The 21,597-nt window shown below is 43.4% G+C and overlaps 1 protein-coding gene and 1 long non-coding RNA gene across 3 annotated transcripts in view; both read right to left on the bottom strand.

Moving 5' to 3' along the window:
* Positions 1-1,034, bottom strand: part of LOC136664155 (uncharacterized) — a 37,475-nt gene extending 36,441 nt beyond the window's left edge. Inside the window, exon 1 of the long non-coding RNA XR_010795085.1 lies at positions 629-1,034. This is a non-coding gene — a long non-coding RNA (uncharacterized lncRNA). The remainder of the gene's footprint in view (positions 1-628) is intronic.
* Positions 1,035-5,693: 4,659 nt separating this feature from the next.
* The window catches only part of fn1a (fibronectin 1a), a 40,146-nt gene continuing 24,242 nt past the window's right edge, over positions 5,694-21,597 (bottom strand). The window contains exons 40-66 of one of the 2 annotated variants that reach the window (XM_066685993.1): positions 20,555-20,818; positions 20,073-20,167; positions 19,795-19,963; positions 19,609-19,695; positions 16,305-16,496; positions 15,344-15,616; positions 14,981-15,172; positions 14,804-14,893; positions 14,425-14,691; positions 14,088-14,204; positions 13,760-13,924; positions 13,468-13,623; positions 13,207-13,320; positions 12,117-12,386; positions 11,731-11,921; positions 11,268-11,355; positions 10,993-11,172; positions 10,822-10,911; positions 10,524-10,712; positions 10,186-10,275; positions 9,236-9,684; positions 8,433-8,571; positions 8,113-8,280; positions 7,470-7,595; positions 7,073-7,179; positions 6,715-6,831; positions 5,694-6,598 (exon numbers count right to left, since the gene is read on the bottom strand). In XM_066685993.1, the coding sequence (XP_066542090.1) occupies positions 6,530-6,598; positions 6,715-6,831; positions 7,073-7,179; positions 7,470-7,595; positions 8,113-8,280; positions 8,433-8,571; positions 9,236-9,684; positions 10,186-10,275; positions 10,524-10,712; positions 10,822-10,911; positions 10,993-11,172; positions 11,268-11,355; positions 11,731-11,921; positions 12,117-12,386; positions 13,207-13,320; positions 13,468-13,623; positions 13,760-13,924; positions 14,088-14,204; positions 14,425-14,691; positions 14,804-14,893; positions 14,981-15,172; positions 15,344-15,616; positions 16,305-16,496; positions 19,609-19,695; positions 19,795-19,963; positions 20,073-20,167; positions 20,555-20,818 (4,454 nt within the window). In that variant the 3' untranslated portion in view covers positions 5,694-6,529. Of the gene's footprint in view, positions 6,599-6,714; positions 6,832-7,072; positions 7,180-7,469; positions 7,596-8,112; positions 8,281-8,432; positions 8,572-9,235; positions 9,688-10,185; positions 10,276-10,523; positions 10,713-10,821; positions 10,912-10,992; positions 11,173-11,267; positions 11,356-11,730; positions 11,922-12,116; positions 12,387-13,206; positions 13,321-13,467; positions 13,624-13,759; positions 13,925-14,087; positions 14,205-14,424; positions 14,692-14,803; positions 14,894-14,980; positions 15,173-15,343; positions 15,617-16,304; positions 16,497-19,608; positions 19,696-19,794; positions 19,964-20,072; positions 20,168-20,554; positions 20,819-21,597 lie in introns of both variants that reach the window. The other variant, XM_066685992.1, reaches the window with a different exon arrangement.

A 21,597-nucleotide genomic window follows, 5' to 3' on the forward strand; every position in this document is an offset into this window, starting at 1 on the left:
ACCCGGAGGAAACCCACACAGACACAGGAAGAACACACCACACTTCTCACAGACAGTCACCCTAGAGCTCTATGACTGTGACACCACCTGTTGTGCAACTGTGTATTTCCACCCTGTGAAATACTCTATGACTGAAATATTTTTTTGTTTTATATTAAAAGAGCTACAACTGTAATTCTAGCTATTACCAAGACCAACAAGGGACATTTAACAGGGGACAACAGGTCTGCAATATTGGTCAGAAAAATAAAACATAGTCCAGCTCTAATCTGGAGTACATTTAAATTCCAGTACATTTAGGTCTGTGCTGTGCAAGAAATGTCAAAAGATCATTATAAGAGGTTTAATGGAGTTATCTGTTACTGTATTTTTTGGAGCACTTGAATTGGTGGTAGTGAATGAATTTACATGAAGTATGCTACAAATCATGTATGACTTTTCTTTGTTGTTACCTTTTAGAAATTCTCTGTGTTTATGCAACACGCTAAAGTAAGATTCCTGACCTACTGCATACACCTAGTTGTTTCATGACCAGTAATTTGCAAAATTATATCTGTGTAGAACCAAATCTCCCACGGTGGGTGATTAAAAACGGCACAAACCTGAAATAAACGGCTTCTCTACTCACTTTCAATCGTCATCTCTTCTATGGTGCTCTGTGAAACACGTAGCTACAGTGCTAACATGCTAGCGGCGTTAGCGGTTAGCACTGAATGCTTCATTGAGGTTGTTGTTCATTTTACTGCACTTTAGCGTAGCTTTACTAGCTAGTTGTGCAGCTGACTTTAGATTTGTATTTATCTTCTGAACTGTTTTCAGACTACTGCAGTTTGAGCCTGGTGTTTCCCAGAAGACCTATCTTTTCAGGTGTTGCCTGCTGTTTTTTATCCTCTGGCTTAGGGGTGTTTCTCACATGAAAATCCGAACAAACATTAAAAGTCAGAAAACAACACAACTCCAAGCTACACCAGAGTTAGGCCCTTTTGTTGTGAGAATGCAGATTTGAGGTGAATTATTGCTGAGGTGTAAGTGGTTCTCCTCAGTGCTGCAAATGTGAAATGACTGGTGTTTAGGCAAAGTAGGATTTATTCATGCTTATTCATTGATTGGAAAGAAAAGATTAGTAAAATAATAATAATAAAAAAATAACTATTTTTGGAAATTCTTAAAGGTTAAAGTCTTGCTCTCTTCCCCACATTCCCACGTTTGTGTAGAAAAAAAAAGCCCTGTTAGGTATCTTACAGGGCCTCTCCAGTCATACACTTTAACTTCCTCATATGTGTGTTCTCAGATCATAAAATCACATAAAAATGTTGCATAAACACATGAATGCAAATATTATTTTATATCTTATCTGAAATAGCACAGTATAATCTGTCCTCCTATCAGTGATTGTACTGAATCTCACTGACTGACTCACACTGAAGCCTAGATTTACTGATGGTCTAATTGTGAAAAACAAATTCAGATTTTTCCCTGTTCATTAATAGACAGGAAAATCTAATAAACACAATAAAACACAATATATATTGTATTTTTTAATCAGACACAAGACAACTGTTTTCTACAATTTGTAGTCTTCAGACAAGTACAAGTCAATCCTGCCCCCTGCTGTAAAATCAAAGTATTTGCATTTTCGACATAAAATCTTTATAATGGGCCCATATTCTATATTTTCACGACATTCCTTTGAAATCCACTTAAATCGTTTGTGAGTTGCTGAGGTGTGCCCCATAAACAAGCTGTATTCACTGTGCCTAGGAGTGAAAGATGTAGTTACCCCAACTTCCGGCCACTTTAATTACAATATTGGAAATCTTAGCTAACTGTAAATAAATACTTTATTCACTCAAATCAACATTTTTCAGAAGCCATATGTGTGTAGATTAATGTCCAAGACTTCCTTGACTTTGAAAGAAAACATGTTTTTAGATAAAAACTCTTTTAAGTAGATGCCAAATACTGCTAAGATTATTAGTAACTTCGGCCACCTCTCCTGCTTGTGACAGTCAAACGAGACCGTTACTACCACATTCAGTGGTTTTGAGAGGTTCACAATGAGATTACGTTTGTCCTGTGTTGGTATCCGTACTCTACATGTAAGGATTAAAATGGCGGTAGATTCCCCTCAGAGAAAAGGAAGCTAACCGCTAAGCTAACTTTTACACTGAGGGAAATATCTGTCACGAAATGGAAATGTGTTGTGTTCTACTTGCAGTTTTGCACACAAAGAATTACAACACTGTTAGAGATACTTAAATGTTGTTTAGATATGTGATTTCTTGCAAGACTTATGTTTAAATGCCCTACTAAGGCTTGAACTTACGTTTTATTGTTTTACCCAATGCGATTGGCGAAGAGAGAGAGCGGAATTGCACCATATATTCCCCGGAGTTAGGGGAAAGACTGATAAATTACCTATTTTCTGGTTGACTTCCATACAGTGCTATAGCATATCCTCTTCAAATGTAGCTTAAGATTATTGCTGTTTATATCTCATTTACGTCTTTAAAAACAACTGGCATTTTGAAACAAGTATTTATAAACAATTATATTTTTTATTCATAAATTTTATCTTAGGTTCAGACTTAAATTTTATACCAAGATTCTCTCTCTCTCTGTTTAAAATTAAATATTTAGCCTCTTGCAAATTAGTGAAAAACATAGACAATATGAGTTATGATGTAATATGTCTACACCAGGAGACGTAGTGATTTAGGAGGTCAGACCTACTGATGCTGCTCCTGAATCTAAGCCGTTAGTGAGGGTTTTACTGGGGATGTAGGTGATGATGTGGCAACTCCTGCATAAGCTTCCTCACATACTGGCTGGATTTGCTGTTCTGGAAGAGCAAAGACAAATTTACCTCTGTCTCTCAGCTCAGATGTGTAGAAGAAGGGGATTCCAACCAGCTGTGCCCAGTCAGGAGAGGATCCAGAGGGCTCATCTAATCATACAGAGAGTGAGAGATGAGAGACAGAATGAGGGGCCAATATGAAGGCCTTGTGGAAACAGTATATCATTGCTGTCAGGACAAAAACATTTTTTAAAAACTGTAATTTTACAGGAAAACAGAACAAATGCTCATAACATTTAGAAGAGGTTGTCTGACACAGGAGAAGAGCCATAGTACGTGTTGTTGCAGTAGTCAGTAGACATCTCAAATGCTGAAAATAAACGTGAATGAACAGTATTATTTGTAGAACCAATGGAAAGCTTAAGATTTGGCAGAATGTGTTTACATAAACATTCATGAGGGGAAACTCACTGCCTGAGTTAGCATTGAAACATTGAAATCGGTGCCAGGGCAAGTACAACCCTCTGGATTTTCTTCACAGTCTGTAAACAGTCAGATTGAAGTCAGCTTTATTGTATTCCTTCTCACCAAAATGTGAGACAAACATTCAGGGAGCTACAACCCAAACATTAAAAACAGTGATTGCTAAATTTATTTTGACTTGTTTTTCACTGCAGACTGTATGAACACAAGACATTTCATGGATTATGGTACGCTTATTTCATTTAGAAATATGAATTCAATTAATTAGTTGAAATATATCCTGCATTATGCATTCCAAAGAACTGAGACGGGGCTCTTTAGGCCGAGTAATGAGATATAATGTTTTGATAAAGATGTGATTTGAGGCAGGTGATTTTAACGTGATTTGGAACAAAAACAGCATTCAGGAAATGTAGAGTCCTTTAGGAAAATAAGTGAGATTAGGATAAATGTGAGGAAAATTATTGAAATGTTCAAAAACATTGTTCCTCAAATAAAGACAGAAAGGGAGTTCGGGGGGTGGGCACTGAGTGAGTGTAGGGTACAGTTAGCAGACAGTTTGTAGTAAATGTTATGAATGGTCAATGTACCTTTTCCGTTCTGTCCTAATTTTTTCTAACAGAAAAGTTTTTCAAACAGTAAATTATACCTCAAAATATCATAACATTAACTGGGCGGCACGGTGGCGCAGCAGGTAGTGTTGCAGTCACACAGTTCTAGGGACCTGGAAGTTGTGGGTTCAAGTCCCACTCCGGGTGACTGTCTGTGAGGAGTGTGGTGTGTTCTCCCTGTGTCCGCGTGGGTTTCCTCCGGGTGACTGTCTGTGAGGAGTGTGGTGTGTTCTCCCTGTGTCTGCGTGGGTTTCCTCCGGGTGACTGTCTGTGAGGAGTGTGGTGTGTTCTCTCTGTGTCTGTGTGGGTTTCCTCTGGGTGACTGTGAGGAGTGTGGTGTGTTCTCTCTGTGTCTGTGTGGGGGTTTCCTCCGGGTGACTGTCTGTGAGGAGTGTGGTGTGTTCTTCCTGTGTCTGCGTGGGTTTCCTCCGGGTGACTGTCTGTGAGGAGTGTGGTGTGTTCTCTCTGTGTCTGTGTGGGTTTCCTCCGGGTGACTGTCTGTGAGGAGTGTGGTGTGTTCTCTCTGTGTCTGTGTGGGTTTCCTCTGGGTGACTGTGAGGAGTGTGGTGTGTTCTCCCTGTGTCTGTGTGGGTTTCCTCCGGGTGACTGTCTGTGAGGAGTGTGGTGTGTTCTTCCTGTGTCTGCGTGGGTTTCCTCCGGGTGACTGTCTGTGAGGAGTGTGGTGTGTTCTCTCTGTGTCTGTGTGGGTTTCCTCCGGGTGACTGTCTGTGAGGAGTGTGGTGAGTTCTCCCTGTGTCTGCATGGGTTTCCTCCGGGTGACTGTCTGTGAGGAGTGTGGTGTGTTCTCCCAGTGTCTGTGTGGGTTTCCTCCGGGTGACTGTCTGTGAGGAGTGTGGTGTGTTCTTCCTGTGTCTGCGTGGGTTTCCTCCGGGTGACTGTCTGTGAGGAGTGTAGTGTGTTCTCTCTGTGTCTGTGTGGGTTTCCTCCGGGTGACTGTGAGGAGTGTGGTGTGTTCTCTCTGTGTCTGTGTGGGGGTTTCCTCCGGGTGACTGTCTGTGAGGAGTGTGGTGTGTTCTTCCTGTGTCTGTGTGGGTTTCCTCCGGGTGACTGTCTGTGAGGAGTGTGGTGTGTTCTTCCTGTGTCTGTGTGGGTTTCCTCCGGGTGACTGTCTGTGAGGAGTGTGATGAGTTCTCCATGTGTCTGCGTGGGTTTCCTCCGGGTGACTGTCTGTGAGGAGTGTGGTGTGTTCTCTGTGTCTGTGTGGGTTTCCTCCGGGTGACTGTGAGGAGTGTGGTGTGTTCTCTCTGTGTCTGTGTGGGTTTCCTCCGGGTGACTGTGAGGAGCGTGGTGTGTTCTCCCTGTGTCTGCGTGGGTTTCCTCCGGGTGACTGTCTGTGAGGAGTGTGATGTGTTCTCTCTGTGTCTGTGTGGGGGTTTCCTCCGGGTGACTGTGAGGAGTGTGGTGTGTTCTCTCTGTGTCTGTGTGGGGGTTTCCTCCGGGTGACTGTGAGGAGTGTGGTGTGTTCTCTCTGTGTCTGTGTGGGGGTTTCCTCCAGGTGCTCCGGTTTCCTCCCACTGTCCAAAAACACATCAGTAGGTGGATTGGCGACTCGAAAAGTGTCCGTAGGTGTGAATAACAGTGTGTGTGTGTGTCACCCTGTGAAGGACTGGCGCCCCCTCCAGGATGTGCTCCCAAACTGGTATCTTGAAAGTAGAAAGTAAACATCCTCTTAAACTGACAGTATTTCTATAAATACCCTGAAATGTGTGGTGGCCCTCAAGTGCAACACAATAACTCCACCCAAATATTTATTTTTTTAAAAAGTTTATTAAAAAGGAATTTTGTCCACAGTAGTTAAGACTTTGGCACCCAAAACAAATAAACTAAAATAAAAACAAAAAGTGTACATCCAAAACCTGCATTCTGTCAAAATGCACTGATAAAAAGGGATAAATTAAAAAAAAAAAAAAAAAAAAAAAACATTAAAATGTGAACATCATTAATACAGTGCTTTCCTTTGTTTCCATATGGAAGCAGAGGCCACAGATGCAAACCAACAAAACAACCGATTCCAAATGGGGTCAAAATTAGATAATAAAGAAAAAGATGCCTACAAGGCATAAAGACATCAATTGTAAGACATTGCTTGCTTTTTTCCTTGAAGAATTTCACTCATTTGTTTTGAAAAATCACTTACAAAAATGAATTCAGGCCATAAAACGGAGTTCAAACTCATTCTAAAGGGTGTCTTACAGACAAGAGGCATCAACGGTAAAAAATAAAATAAAAATAAAAACACATAAGGACATGTAGTCTTTGGTCTCTACTGGTTTCTCTGAGAAGACATTAAAACAATAGAAAAGCAGGACAGAATCTTTTAAAATTCTGTATCTCTCCAATACTAAAACAGTTCTGTCCCGAGTGGAGGTTGGAGTCGATTGACTTTTCGCCAAGTGATGCTGACTAGCATCTTTATTGTGCACATCAAAGGACAGAGAGCAGATTGTGCTGCCGCGTGAACAAGCTGGAGTCAGGAGAGTGGTGAGAACAGGCAAGGAGTGGTGCGGAAGCAGCAGGACTTCAGAATGTAAACTGAGAGGAGAAGTGAAAGGCACTCAGGGGTATGCAGTAAGTACAGTCTCTAGGGTACACTCCTCTGCACAGCTCATAAAGAAATCTATTCTGAAGGGCTTTGGGCATCTGCAAGCAGGTCTGGTCTGAGGCACTCAATGGGACACTGGATGTTCTATGAGAAAGAGAGAGAAAGAACATTACAATTTTGTAACAACCCAAGCTTTGTAACAACTCCAAACAAGTACAGTGAACCGTAGAAACCAACCTGTCTATGCAATTCAGACTTACCAGTTTGCGCAGGGCATTCTCTCTGTAGCGGTCATAAACATCAGTGTGAACTGGAGGCTGGATGAGGTCCACGCTTACGTCGCCTCCAGGACGACGGCAGTTCTCACAACGCCAGCCCTGAAGAAACAGCACTCTTTTAGATTTCATCACAGCCTCAGCCACAGAATCATTTATACACAGTATTCCACTGTGTAACAATGTAGAGACACCGTAATCTTTGTCTGTGATATTTACAAGCCTGAGAGCTGGTCCTGGATCATTATTTGTCTTTTTTACAGTCAGGTCAAAAACTATCCAAAGCTGAACAAGATGAAAAGTTATGTCTTGGATTGCAATGGCCAGGGATGGCAAGCGTTACCTGCTGTCCACCGTAGCAGGTGCATGTGCAGATGGCTCCAAGATACTCCTTCTGCCACTGGTTACCAACCTGGTACATCTTTCCTTCATCATAACACGTGGATTCGTCTGAAAATGAAACATTTGCCACAAATTACTCTTTTAAAAGTCCTAATGCACTCACTTTTTATGGGAAGCGGGGCATAACGCAAATTGGCAAAATAGTGACAACTACAAAAAGCCTCTCTCTGATTTATTATCTGTAGGTTATCCAACATTTCCTATTAATTCCAATAAAATCCCAAAATTTCCATGGAAAGTTTACCAGTAATTTACTGGAAATTTATCAGAAAATTTCCACCCCATCAATTCGTCTTATTACTGTGTGGACTGAGTAAATGTAAAATGCTGGAGCTTACGTGGCTCGCATTTGAATTCTCCTTTTCCATTTCCCAGGCAAGTGCAACTCATCATCTGCCCATTCTCAGCATGGCGGTCCCACTTCTCCCCGATACGGTAGTTATGGCCATTGTCATGACACCACTCTGTTAGTATGAGAGTAGAATATGTGTAAGAGGCTGAGAGAAACAGCACTGACCCAGACCACAATACACAGTTACACAGTCATTTTAGCCTAGTGAAGAACAGTACAGATGTCTAAATGGCCATTGAATGTATTTTAGAGTGAATTCATCCATCATATAAACACACACAGACACACACAAGCATTCATAGGCTCAACTGACCCATGATCTTTGGAGGCAGAGTTAAAGCACACAGTAAGCCAGTCTTTAGAGTTTGGTATTGTCTAGTTACATCTTGACAATACAAACCTGAGGCATGTGTGAAGGCTAGCATGGGCAAAGCTAAGACAATTAGCATTGCTAATCCTTCTTGTAAGTTAAATGTAAAATATTCAGAGGAAATTTCTTCAAATTAACAATAATGTAACTTATAAAAAGGTATACAGCTGAACCAATATATTTATACAAACAAAACAGCTTCCCATGCTAGGAGCAAGTGTGGGATTTAACATGTAAAAGTGCAGAATTAGTCACTCACTGGATGAATCACATCTGAAATGACCACTTCCTAGGCCAAGGCACCTGCACCACAACTTAAATCCTGTCTCAGACATGCGCTCCCATTCTGTGCCCACCTCATGGTAGGTAGCAGTGAACGTGTCATAGCACACGTCCCTGCCTATAGGGATAGCAGAGGGTCCAGGAACTGGAAAATATAAAATAGATTAATATAGAGATACACAGGGCAAACAAAAACAGGTACTGTTATTAAATGTACTGTAAAAATCAGATTTTTTTTACACTTAAGAAAGTGACAAATCAAATGTGATACGTAATGTGGCGTAGGTGATGATTTACCAGTGTTGCCTACAGTCACCACTTCTTCCAGAACTTTCTGCTTGTGGCCTTCGTTGAGTGACTCTACAAGGATGTTATACGAAGCTCCTGAGGTTAGACCAATCAGTGTAGCACTGGTGGAGGAGCCAGGAAGGTGCATCTGAAAGGAAATTTACAAAAAGGCAATATATTTCAAAGGCTATATATCACACACACTATGTTATGGCCAGTCAGACTGGGCAGCACTATTTAAGTCAAGTAGCATACCATGGAGGAAGGAAGGAAGGATTTGGGATGCAGCCTTATATTAAACGTTATGCTGCGTGAACCATACCAAATGTGGCTCGAAATGTTGTGTTAATGCAAAAAATAAATTACTAAATAAATAAATAACATCTCAATAAAATTCCAAGTTCCTCAATGTCAGTTTAAAAATATAGGCAGCTATTAGCTGTAGGCCTCTGTGCTATGCAGTGCTGTGCTATTATAACATCCTGGAAAATTACTGGGCAGGGTCTTTAATGCTTCCCTTATTCTTGGTCACTTTCCACATTGCTGCCAGCTGCAAACACAAACCTATATTCTTAATCCATTTTACCAGATATAATTTCTATAAAAGGGGAAATTACTGGCTGTAGCTCTAGCTCATATGTTGCTGTACACAATTTGTTAGAGGAACAATGCTGATCAAATATTACTCGGGCACTTAACTTTACATAACTTTTGAATGGGATACCACTGCATGAATACAACTCTGTTTTGGCTGCACAGTCGTGTGAATGAATGAGAGTTCACGAATGAGGCTGTGGCTTTCCAAAACTCACCTGGAAGGTCTGCTCGCTGATATCTGTAATGGGACTGCAGGACACCACATACTCAGAACTGTTTGGCACTGGTTGCCAGGTTATGGTGGTCTGTGTCTGGGCTTCCTGTGGCAGGTCGGTTTCGTTGAGAGGGAATTCGAATGGAAAGCCTTTCACTGGGCCTTCGCTCAACTTTACCACGGGTACTCTGTGGCCATCTGGCCCTGGAAGAGGGATGTAGACCAAAGGCTTGCCTTGGTGTGGAGCCAGGGGATGCTGCTGGCCACGACCTCCCAGGCCAAAACTTTGGTACTCAGTGTAGATATGCTGGCCCTGCTGCCCAAGCGTGTCATGTCTGTTGGGGCCAACTATGTGCACCTGATTTCCCCTTATGCCGTCATCTTCTGGCACGTCTAGGATATCCTGTTTGGGCCGGTGGGGAACTGGGAGCTGAGGTGAGATATCTTCCACTTCTAGCAAGAAAAGGGTAAACATTAACAAATAAACTAGAAATGTAGTAGCATGTAGTTGCCAGAAGAGGGAGGCAAAATATCTACCCTTGAGTAGCAGGAAAATCTAAAGAAATCTACAGACTAGCATTAAAATGATGTCCTTTTGTATACGTCTTCAAAAGGTTTTGACACCTGGCATTAACATACATTTTTGGTGATCGGATCATGTTCGGATTTCACCCCCCAGATGCACTGTAACTGGATTGTAATCAGATCACTCAAACCACATTCGGAGGTTGGAGAAGGTGAACAAAATGCATTTTCAATGCAATGATAGTAAAGAGACCAGAAACATGTCGGTCAAAGAGGGACAACACAGGAGTTTCCAGTCTTTTTCACATATAAACTTGATACAAAATGCATGTTAATGCCAGGTGTAATCAAAGTATCTCATCATATGAATGATAAAATTAAACAACAATTTATTTCTCAATAAGTGGAAAACAAAAAGGTTCTTACGAGTTCTGGCCTTCCCCATGAGTGGTGTGCTTCTTTGGGCATTGTTTAAAGCAACGATTCGGATGATGTACTCAGTGCCTGGTTTCAGACCTGCACACAAATAAAAATAAATAAATAAATAAACACTGAAGCTTTAATATTATGACAAAAAAAAAAGTAAGCATTTGTCTGACGAGAAAAAGAACACATGGGAAAAAAACTAAAATGTCGACGGTAAAAATACCACAAATAGGCAGCATTCAAATGAACAAAAGACACATTTCAACGAGTAACAGGACAAAAGACAAAGCCTAGACTAACGAAGAAAACGTTTACGAGAGACAGACAGAGCCCAGTACCTGAGATAGAAGCGCCGCTTTGGCCAGCAAGAGGTCTTGGGAGAAGTTCTCTTGGGATGCTGCCGGCATCCTCATAGGTGATGTAGTATCCTGTGATGGTGCTCCGAGGGGGCTCCCAGATGAAGGAGATGGTGTTGGGAGTCAGGGAAGTAAAACGGATGTTTGTCGGAGGGCTGATCACTGGTTTAGCTGAAGACAGACAAAGATTTAGTATTTATCTGACAAACTACATCATAGAAGAGCAGGAAGATCAGAACATACAGCAGTCATGACCGTAATTTAGTTTTCAGATAGTTACCTGTGGTGGCAGTAAGAGTGAATGGTTCACTACGACCGCCTCCATTCAGGGTGTAAATGTTTATTTTGTACGTAGTACCTGGCTGCAGACCTACGGACAAAGATGGGACAGTCATAACTCAACGAAAAAGATTTTAACATGCAGAAATAAAGAATCAGGAGCGCAGTATACCTGTGATTGTGTGGGTGCGAGAGTCTGAGGGGATGGTCTTCTGGATGGGAGTGTGACCTCCACTGGTAGGTGTGGCCTCAACCAGGAATCCAGAGATGGCCTCAGTCTTTGTGCGCCACGTGAGTGTGACGGAAGAATCTTTCACGTTGGAGATCCGTACACGACGAGGGGGACTGATGTCTATAAACCAGATGTATGAGGGGGAGACAGTTTATAAACAGTCTCAGAGAATTTCCACGCTTTTATTGCAAAAGTAGAGCCGAAGCAGAACTTACTGTCGGGAGTCGTGACTTCACCCTTGACCGGACGGCTTGTGAGAGAATTCTTCACAGCATAAACCTCTACTTCATACTCAGTAGCAGGCTAAAGAGAAAGAGAGAGCGGGAGATAGAGGGATTAAGATCTGCTGCCTCTGCTGTTTGCCCTCTAAAATATTCTAGTGTGGATATTCATTGCCATTTTAGCCACAAGACTAAATCACAAGGTTGGCATTGCACATGTGGTCGTACTAGTCGAGAGTATTACTGGCCTCAGACCACTAGCCAGAGTGGTCGCAGCTGCTGTTAGTACAAGGCTTTCATTAATGCTTAGCAAGGTCAACGCATGTATTAAAACATACATAGCAGATGTTCAAAATGATTTCTGCAAAAAATAGCTTCATAATTTCTAAACCAATCATAGGCATTTACATTTTCCTTAAGATGTGGAAAAGCAATGAAGAACTTAAGTTAAATTCACCATAAGTCCACTGGCGTGGTACTCGGCGGAGTCGGGTGCAACATGGACCTCCTTGGTAGGACCATTCTTGTTCTTAGGAGTGATGGCCACGCGGTAGCCAGTCAGCTGGACATTAGGGGAGGAATACCAAAGCACAGTGAAAGAGGTGGAGCCAACCTGAGAGAACTGTAGATCGGTGGGGCCAGGAATAGCTAGAGAGATAAGACAATAGTGAGTGAAACCACAAAACAGAAGGAAAAACTCGATATATAGGTCTCGATGTATGATACATATTCAAACTGCAGAACTGACGTTTATTTGAGAATGGTTTTACATAGATATATTGTTACTTTTAAAATATCTGTGGTATATTTAAAGGGTAAAACCAACGTATTAATCTGCAGTACCTGTAGTCTGTGTGCCTAGCAGAGGAGGGCTGGGGGTGCGATCGTGCAGGGCGATGACTTTAACTGTGTACTCAGTACCAGGTCGGAGATGACGCAGCACTGCAGACTCATCTTCACCATGAGGAGCAGGGTAAAGCTCACGCTCACCTTCCTCTGGGTTAGAGTACAATACTCTGTATGAGGTCACCTGGCCATCCGGACTCTCCCAAGAGATACGCATGGAAGTGGAATCCACATCCGAGAAGGTCAAGTCTTTGGGTTTGTCCACAGCTGCAAAGAAACGAGAGTTTCAAGAATGTTACTGATGACTACTTATTAAGAAATGAATATTTCTACCAGGCGGCATGGTGGTGCAGCAGGTAGTGTCGCAGTCACACAGCTCCAGGGACCTGGAGGTTGTGGGTTCGATTCCCGCTCCGGGTGACTGTCTGTGAGGAGTTGGTGTGTTCTCCCCGTGCCCGCGTGGGCTTCTTCCGGGTGACTGTCTGTGAGGAGTGTGGTGTGTTCTCCCTGTGTCTGCGTGGGTTTCCTCCGGGTGACTGTCTGTGAGGAGTGTGGTGTGTTCTCCCTGTGTCTGCGTGGGTTTCCTCCGGGTGACTGTCTGTGAGGAGTGTGGTGTGTTCTCCCTGTGTCTGCGTGGGTTTCCTCCGGGTGACTGTCTGTGAGGAGTGTGGTGTGTTCTCCCTGTGTCTGCGTGGGTTTCCTCCAGGTGCTCCAGTTTCCTCCCACAGTCCAAAAACACACGTTGGTAGGTGGATTGGTGACTCAAAAGTGTGAGAGTGAATGTGTGTGTGTGTGTTTCCCTGTGAAGGACTGGCGCCCCCTCCAGGGTGTATTCCCGCTTTGCGCCCAATGATTCCAGGTAGGCTCTGGACCCAACGCGACCCTGAACTGGATAAGCGCTTACAGATAATGGATGGATGGAATATTTCTACCAAAAATATTAAAGAATCACTTAAATAAATAAATAAATATCGTTTTTTAAAGTTCACTCTTAATATTTTATGAGCATTATTATAAACATCATGTATGAAACTGTATAAATGCTTTATATACCAATAGTGTTCTTATAAAGACAGATTCTACTCACTTGTAACTACAGTTTCGACCAGTGGAGGGCTCTCTCCATCCTGTCCCAATGCAAAAACACTCAAAGTGTATTCTGCTGTAGGCATTAGTCCAGAGAATGTCATTTCTGTCTGATCTAAAAAAGTGATTTTAGATTATTTAATACATAAATAAATAAACCACAGCATAAATAAAGCCTTTTGACTTAATCTCTTGTTTAGAGACAAGTCCATGTGTAGCATCTGAACACACAAATGAATCAAATAAGCTGTAGTTTTTTCACCTGGAGCAACCACCTCAGAGAAAGAGGGGCCTTGGCCATTGCGGGGAGTGCCAGTGACCCGATATCCAGTGACTGGGCCCTCTGCTGGGGTCCAGCGCACAGTAATAGTGCTGTCCTTCACATCAGTCACCTCCATTTCCGATGGAGACTCTATATCTACGGAAACACACAAGATAGCTCATGTTTTTATTTTCACAGTCTCACAATCTCATGGTGGCTTTAGTCTTTAATGAGTCCTGATGTCAGATCAATGAACCCATCTAGATTTCACGAGGCTGTAGAGCAGATGTACCTGTTTTATGGGTGACGTGGATGGGTGTGCTAGAGGCAGGACTGTCTCCTCTCCCTGTTACAGCATATACAGTGATTGTGTAATCAGTGCCTGGATTCAGCCCCTGAATGGTTGTACTGGTCTGGGAGCCGGGAACAGTGAACTCAGTAGGATTTCCATGACCACCTGATTGGAAAAAATCCATTTAATGACTATTGAAAACAATGCCACAGGTCTATACTGTATACAGCAAATACCTTATAACAGCAAATCACTTTTTGAGAGGCAAAACCTTTAAATACGAGGGAGTACAAAAGAACACAGTGTCATTAGGATGTAATTCATTTACCTGACTCTCCATGTGCAATTCTGTAGTACCTCACAGTAACAGAGGGGGCATCCCAGCGAACTGTAATACTAGTTGGTGATGAAGAAGTGACCTCCAAATCCGTAGGGGCATCAGAGACTGGCAGTGAGAAAGAGTAACACAAGAATATTTTTGAACAAGAGCAAAGCTAAGCCAACAGACATAGTCATCATATAGTCAGGCTTCTTTGAGTAGTTTCAGTTTACATGTATATATTGCTGCAAGGATGTGGATTAGAATTAGACTCTCCTGCACATATGTCAAGGCAGAAAAATGAACACAGTTACAGCAGTATGCACGGGTAAAAGCTGTAACCTACTTGTGGATTTGGTTCCAGTGAGTGGCTGGCTCTCGCGAGAACCGCTAGCAGCATAGATGTTGATGATGTACTCTGTCTCAGGAGCAAGTCCAGTCAGTGTGAAGTGGCTTCTTGAGGGTGGGAGTCTCTCCTCCTTAGAGCGACCTCCGCTGATCATTTGATAGCGAATACGATAGCCAGAGATTAAGGCCTGAGGAGGCTGCCAGTGCACGGTAAAGGAGTTTGTGCCGACATCCGAGAAACTGAGACCAACTGGGGAATCTAGTACTGCAAGTCGGAAAAAGTCAAAACTCTCATTAAGTAGATGTCACAACACCAAGTCTGTGAGGCAAGCAAGGGTCATTTTTGTCCAAGTCAAGACTCTATCATAAAAGCTTACTCGTTCTTTGAGTGCTGATCACAGGGGAACCTTCTCTTTCTTCATAAACACAGATCACACTCACCAGGTACTCAGTGTTAGGCAGAAGATCTGCAGACACACATGGAGAAAAGGAAAGATCAGTAAGAACCGAAAACAGAGAAAGTAAAACTGCAAAAATGTAAGTAGACAACTTACAGCGAAGAACAACACTGTGGGTGTTTCCATCCACACTGATTTCAGTAGTGTCATCCTCATCATCAACTGGGTGATAGCGTATTAAGTATCTGTTAATTTCGCTGGGCTTACGAACGCTGGGGGCAACCCAAGTCACCATCATACTGTCAGTGCTGATGTTACTAAACGCAAGGCCAGTGGGAGCAGGCACAGCTATTGAAGTTGAATAGAAATAATAAGTCAATAAAGCAAGTAAAAATAGAACTTGAATGTACTCAAAAAGTGGTTATACACTGCATAAAATTAGCAGCCCATCAGAAAGAATACTGATATAAATAACAACTAACAAGATTTATTTTAAAACAATCACAAACACACACTCACTTGTCTGTTGTGTGATGGTGGTGGGCTCACTCTGTCCCTTCTCCGTGACAGTGATGATACTGATGTCGTAGTCTATACCAGGCTCAAGGCCATACACAGTGTAAAAGCCTGTGGTGGACTCCACAAAGTCCTCAATGATAGGCAAACTCTCACCGGCAGCCACCACAGTGATGCGGTAGCCCGTTATAGCAGTGGAGTTAATAGGACTCCAGGTAAGGCCAATCGTAGAGTCAGTGACATTGATAAAATGGAGGTCTGTTAGCTGGGGAACCTCTACAGAATTAACAGAGGAAGAGTAGAAAGCCGGGATAGGGAAAACAATCCAGACACAGAAGAAAGGAGGAAAAAAATTAATAAATCAGCATCTTTCTCATGGTTCACGATGTGCAAATTTACAGTGAACCATGGCGGTAAGCATAAATCAAGTGATATGAAACCAGAACTATCAATAAAAATAGTGATTTCAATACTAACGTTAATCTTTATGCGAGAATGTACTGAGTACAAACGTCAAGACAACAAATGAATTTTAATAAAAGCCAATTGAGTGTAAATATACCCTAAAATATCTGTAATAATTATTAGTTTTTATTACAATTAATAATATTAATAAACATAACAGTAATGTATACACTAATATTATTATTATTATTATTTATAATAAATCTGTAGTTCCATATCACTTATTGTCAGAGAAATAAATTAAATTCTTATTATTCCATTAGTGTTTGGTGACTTTAGTCAAAATAGACAAAGTCATGGGAAAAAGAATGATTAGAATCAAGTGTTTCAGTTTAAAATGTTCACATCTACAACTAGTAAAAATATTTTAAATAGGTCCTGTATCAAATGCATCCATCATCAACAGGTGAAATTTGAAGTAGTCATATCAAGTTTTAAGGCGTCAGGACAAGAAGGCAGTCATCATTCACGGTATTTTGAGTGTGTTTATAAGCCGTACCCGGAGTGATTGTAGAGGAGATGGGCACACTCTCCATATCGTCCTTCACCGTGAACACGCTCACATTATACTCCACTCCAGGGCTGAGGTTATCCAGAGTACATGAAGTCTGTCCTGCCTTAACAAACTCTTCTAGAGAGTTGCCTTGCTGCCCATTGGTGGGAGTGCATGTCACTCTGTAGCCAGTGATATCTGTGGAGTAAGATATAAATGTGTATAAAAAAGGCTCAGACTGAGGGCAGAAGAAGAAAGGGAAGCAATGTTTGCACAGGAATGCATGGTAAATATTAATATGAACGCATGGTAAAAACAATTCACTGCAGCAGTTTCCCTATAAATCTCTTTGCCATTTGTATAAATATCCAGAACTAAGTTTATAATAAGATTTTTTTCCAAACAGCAGTGCAATATGGCGTAGTATGGTTGTTTACTAGCAATCTACACTCAATTTATGCAAGAAGTTAGTAAGAAGGTAGTAATCTGGGTCTGGTGCATTGTGGATTGAGTGGCAGCCGGGGTCGGGGGCCCTGGCGTTCTGATCCACGGTTACTGAAACTGGCTTTTGGAACATGGAATGTAACCTCTCTGGTGGGAAAAGAGCCTGAGGTGGTGTGCAAGGTTGAGAGGTACTGGCAAGATGTTGTTGGGCTCTCCTCGAAACACTATGGGCTCTGGAACCAATCTCCTTGAGAGGGGCTGGATGCTCTTTCACTCTGGAGTTGCCCAGGGTGAGAGGCGTAAGGCAGGAGTGGACTTACTCATAGCCCCCCGGCTTAGCGCCTGTACATTGGGGTTTACCCCAGTGGACGAGAGGGTAATTTCCCTGCGCCTTCGGGTTGGGGAAAGGGCTCTGACTGTTGTTTGTGCTTATGCACCGAACAGCAGTCCAGAGTACCATGCCTTCTTGGGGACCCTAGAGGGGGTGCTGGATAACACTCATTCTGGGGACTCCATTGTTCTGCTGGGGGACTTCAACGCTCACGTGGGTAATGACAGTGAGACCTGGAGGGGCGTGATTGGGAGGAACGGCCCCGCTGATCTGAACCCGAGTGGTGTTCAGTTATTGGATTTCTGTGCCCGTCACAGTTTTTCCATTACGAACACCATGTTCGAGCATAAGGGTGTCCACAAGTACACCTGGCATCAGGATACCCTAGGCCGCATTTCGATGATCGACTTTATAGTCGTATCATCAGACCTGCGGCCATATGTTCTGGACACTCGGGTGAAGAGAGGTGTTGGGCTGTCAACTGATCACCACCTGGTGGTGAGTTGGATCAGATGGCGGGGGAGGATGCCGGACAGACCTGGCAGGCCCAAACGTGTGTTGAGGGTTTGCTGGGAACGTTTGGCAAAGGAACCTGTCAGAAAGATATTCAACTCCCACATCCGGCAGAGCTTCGACTGCATCCTCTTGGGACTCCGGAGGCAGCTGACAGGTACCGAGGAGCCAAGCGGCTCGCGGCTCGCGGCTTCAGCTGTCGCTGAGGCAAAAACTCGGGTGTAGGAGGAGTTCGGTGAGAACATGGAAAATGACTTTCGGTTGGCTCCTAGAGGTTTCTGGCAAACCATCAGGCGACTCAGGAGGGGAAAGCGGTTTTCCACCAACACTGTATATGGTGTGGGTGGGGAACTGTTGATCTCGACTGGGGACGTCATTAGGCGGTGGAAGAAATACTTCGAGGATCTTCTCAATCCCACCAGCACGTCTTCCGCAGAGGGGGGGGGCTCGTCTATCACTGGGGCTGAGGTGGCCGAGATGGTAGGGAAACTCCTTGGCGGTAGGGCCCCGGGTTCCTCAAGGCTCTGGATGTTGTGGGGCGGTTCTGGCTGACACGTCTTTGCAACATCGCATGGACATCAGGGGCAGTGCCTCTGGACCGGCAGACTGGGGTGGTGGTTCCCCTTTTTAAAAAGGGGGATCGGAGGGTGTGTTCAAACTACTGGGGGATCACACTCCTCAGTCTCCCCGGTAAGGTCTATGCGGGGGTACTGGAGAAGAGAGTCCGACTGATAGTTGAACCTCGGATCCAGGAGGAACAATGCGGATTCCGCCCCGGTCGTGGAACACAGGACCAGCTCTTTACCCTCGCTAGGATCCTGGAGGGTGCGTGGGAGTTTGCTCAACCAGTCTACATATGTTTTGTGGATCTGGAGAAAACATTCGACCGTGTCCCTCTGTGTATTCTTTGCTACGAGCCATCCAGTCCCTGTATAAACAGAGCTGGAGTCTGGTTTGTATGGCTGGCAGTAAGTCCGAATGGTTTCCAGTCGGAGTTGGACTCCGTCAGGGCTGCCCATTGTCACCGGTTCTGTTCATAATTTTTATGGACAGAATTTCTCGACGTAGTCAAGTGGCGGAGGGTTTGGTGGTCTCAGGATTCCATGTCTGCTTTTTGCGGATGATGTGGTCTTGTTGGCTTCATCGAGCCGGGACCTCCAGTTGGACCAGTTTGCAGCCGAGTGTGAAGAGGTAGAGATGAGGATCAGCACCTCCAAATCCGAGTCCATGGTACTCAGTCGGAAAAGGGTGGTGTGCTCTCTCCAGGTTGGAAGTGAGATCCTGCCTCAAATGGAGGAGTTTAAATACCTCGAGGTCTTGTTCACGAGTGAGGGAAAGATGGAGAGGGAGATTGACAGGCGGATCGGTGCAGCATCAGCAGTAATGCGGGCTCTGTACAGGTCCATTGTGGTGAAGAGAGAGCTGAGCAGAAAAGCAAATCTCTCGATTTACCGTTCAATCTACGTCCCAACCCTCACCTATGGTCACGAGCTTTGGGTAGTGACCGAAAGAACAAGATCACGGGTACAAGAGGCTGAAATGAGTTTTCTCCGCAGGGCGTCTGGACTCTCCCTTAGAGACAGGGTTAGGAGCTTGGACATCTGGGAGAGACTCGGAGTGGAGCCGCTGCTCCTCCACGTCGAGAGGAGCCAGTTGAGGTGGTTCGGGCGTCTGGTACATGTGCCTCCTGGACGCCTTCCTGGTGAGGGGTTCCGGGCATGTCCAATGAGGAGGAGGCCCTGGGGCAGACCAAGAACTTGCTGGAGAGACTACATGTCTCGACTGGCCAGGGAACGCCTCGGTATACCCCCAGAAAAGCTGCAGGCGGTGGCTGGGGAGAGGGAGGTCTGGGTTTCTTTGCTCCGACTGCTTCCCCCGCGACACGGACCCGGATAAGCAGTGGATAATGGATGGATGGATGGATGAAATACTATATTTCAGAAGTAGTAAATCATAGTTTTACTCTGCTAAAGCCCTCAGTGAAATAAAACATGGAGAAATGATAAAGAACACAGTGCTAACCTGGGGTTTTGGCTTCATTCCACTGGACAGTCAGCTCTCCAGTGTTTGGGTTGGTCTCCAAGCTGAGATCAGTGGGTGGAGACAGAGCTAAAAAGAGAGAGAGAGACACTGCATGTTACAACAGCACAGAATGTGTGACATGTCAATAAATCTCTGACATAAGACATGATGTCGCTGAAGTCTTACGTGTGGTGACACGACGTGTGATGGGGACACCGTGCCCATGGCCATTGATAACTGGCTGGACGCTGTAGGTGTACTCTACTCCAGGGGTCAGGCCTGAGACATAGACGCTGCCGGACTCAGATGTCACCTCCCTGGGAGCTTCCCCACCTTGACTTGGCCTCACAGTCAACTGAGATAGAGAGAAGGGTATGTGAGAGTGCATGCCTTAAGATAGATTCTCAAAATGTAGTGTGCAATGTAAACAGTTCCCAAAACAATACCGAGATGTACTCAATTACCTTATATCCAATTTTCGGCACAGGACTCCAGGAGATGATAATGGAGGTGTCGGTAACATCGGTGCTGAATCGTGGAGCACTTCCCATTGGCAGAGCTGCAAACAGAACACTTCCATTATTAAAAGATAAGCGTAATCTATAAGATGTAGATCACACAACAAGTTTTAGCCCCTGGTCATTTCATGAGTTGTATCTAGATTATATATTTATAATGTTGCTGTTTTTAAGGTTGGCAAGCAGTCTGATAAAAAGGTTATGCATCTTCTTCTTGGTTTATCTCAGTGTCTAAACTGGGGAGCACTGACAGACTGGGATTTCACTTGTCAAATATTTCATAGTATTAATAATAATTAAATAATCCAAGACCACCTCCTAAAACATTCTGAATGAGTAGATTCAACTCTGCCGTAACTGCATTTGTGCACACACCCCTAGAAACATATTCCTGATACTAATAATAAAAGAGTAAACCTCAAACTCACAGGTCTTAAAGGTTACTACAGATCCTTCACTGATCACATTGTTTTTTTCGGAGTACAGTGTGGCTGTGTACGTCGTGTCTGGCTGCAGGTTCAGCAGGGTGTACTGGGTCAGACGAGCAGGGATACGCAGCTGTTTGGAATGTGAGCCTTCCACAGTTAGGAGAAGTCTATAACCGGTGACCGGCGCTCTGGGAGGTGACCAGATTATCAGGGCACTGTCCTCAGTTACATTGGATAAACGAATGTTTGTAGGAGCATCAGGTCCTGTGTAGACAACAGGAGAGTATATCATTAAAAAATTGAAAGAATACTGTAAAACGCCAACATGACTAAGCTATTTTTGTAAACTTGATTAAAGACGATATTAACTTAAATAATTCTACATTTTATTTTATGACATGATTAATTTATATATGTATACAAATTATACACAGAAACACACACACACAAGTTAATAACTGCCCCACAATTTTTTCAAAGATGTGTGTATGTCGGGACATTTAAAAATATAAACTAGAATCTGAGGTTCTGAGGTTAGTTTACACCTTTAAACAGTAACAAAGACAAAAGGTGCCTTGTACCAAACTTCGCAGGAGAACTGTTTCACATTTCAGAAAGATCATTCCCCAGTGTAAGATTGCAAAGAATCCAGGTCTTTCACCATGTACCACACATAATATTGTGAAAGGTTTGAGGGAATTTGGAGAAATCTCTGTCCATAAACGGGAAAGCCACATCTCACTGTTTAATGTGTGACATTCAAACACTTAGGTGGCATTGCATGAGAAACCATCATACTATTGTGTAAAATAATAATAATAATAATAAGAAGAAGAAGAAGAAGAAGAAGAAGAAAAACATGCCGACATGGATTTGGGGGTACTAAAGAAAACCCATGTCTCCTTTGGAAATTGTATGTCACATCATAAAGAGGAGAATCTGACAATGTCCACCACAGACCCTCGACAAGCTTAAAGTGGACGTTCACAAGTTCATAAGATGTTTCCTCATCATTTGCTGGCTCTCCAATTTGTTTGTGCCTT

The sequence above is a fragment of the Hoplias malabaricus genome, chromosome 12 (genome assembly GCF_029633855.1).
Source record: "Hoplias malabaricus isolate fHopMal1 chromosome 12, fHopMal1.hap1, whole genome shotgun sequence".
NCBI lineage: Eukaryota > Metazoa > Chordata > Actinopteri > Characiformes > Erythrinidae > Hoplias > Hoplias malabaricus.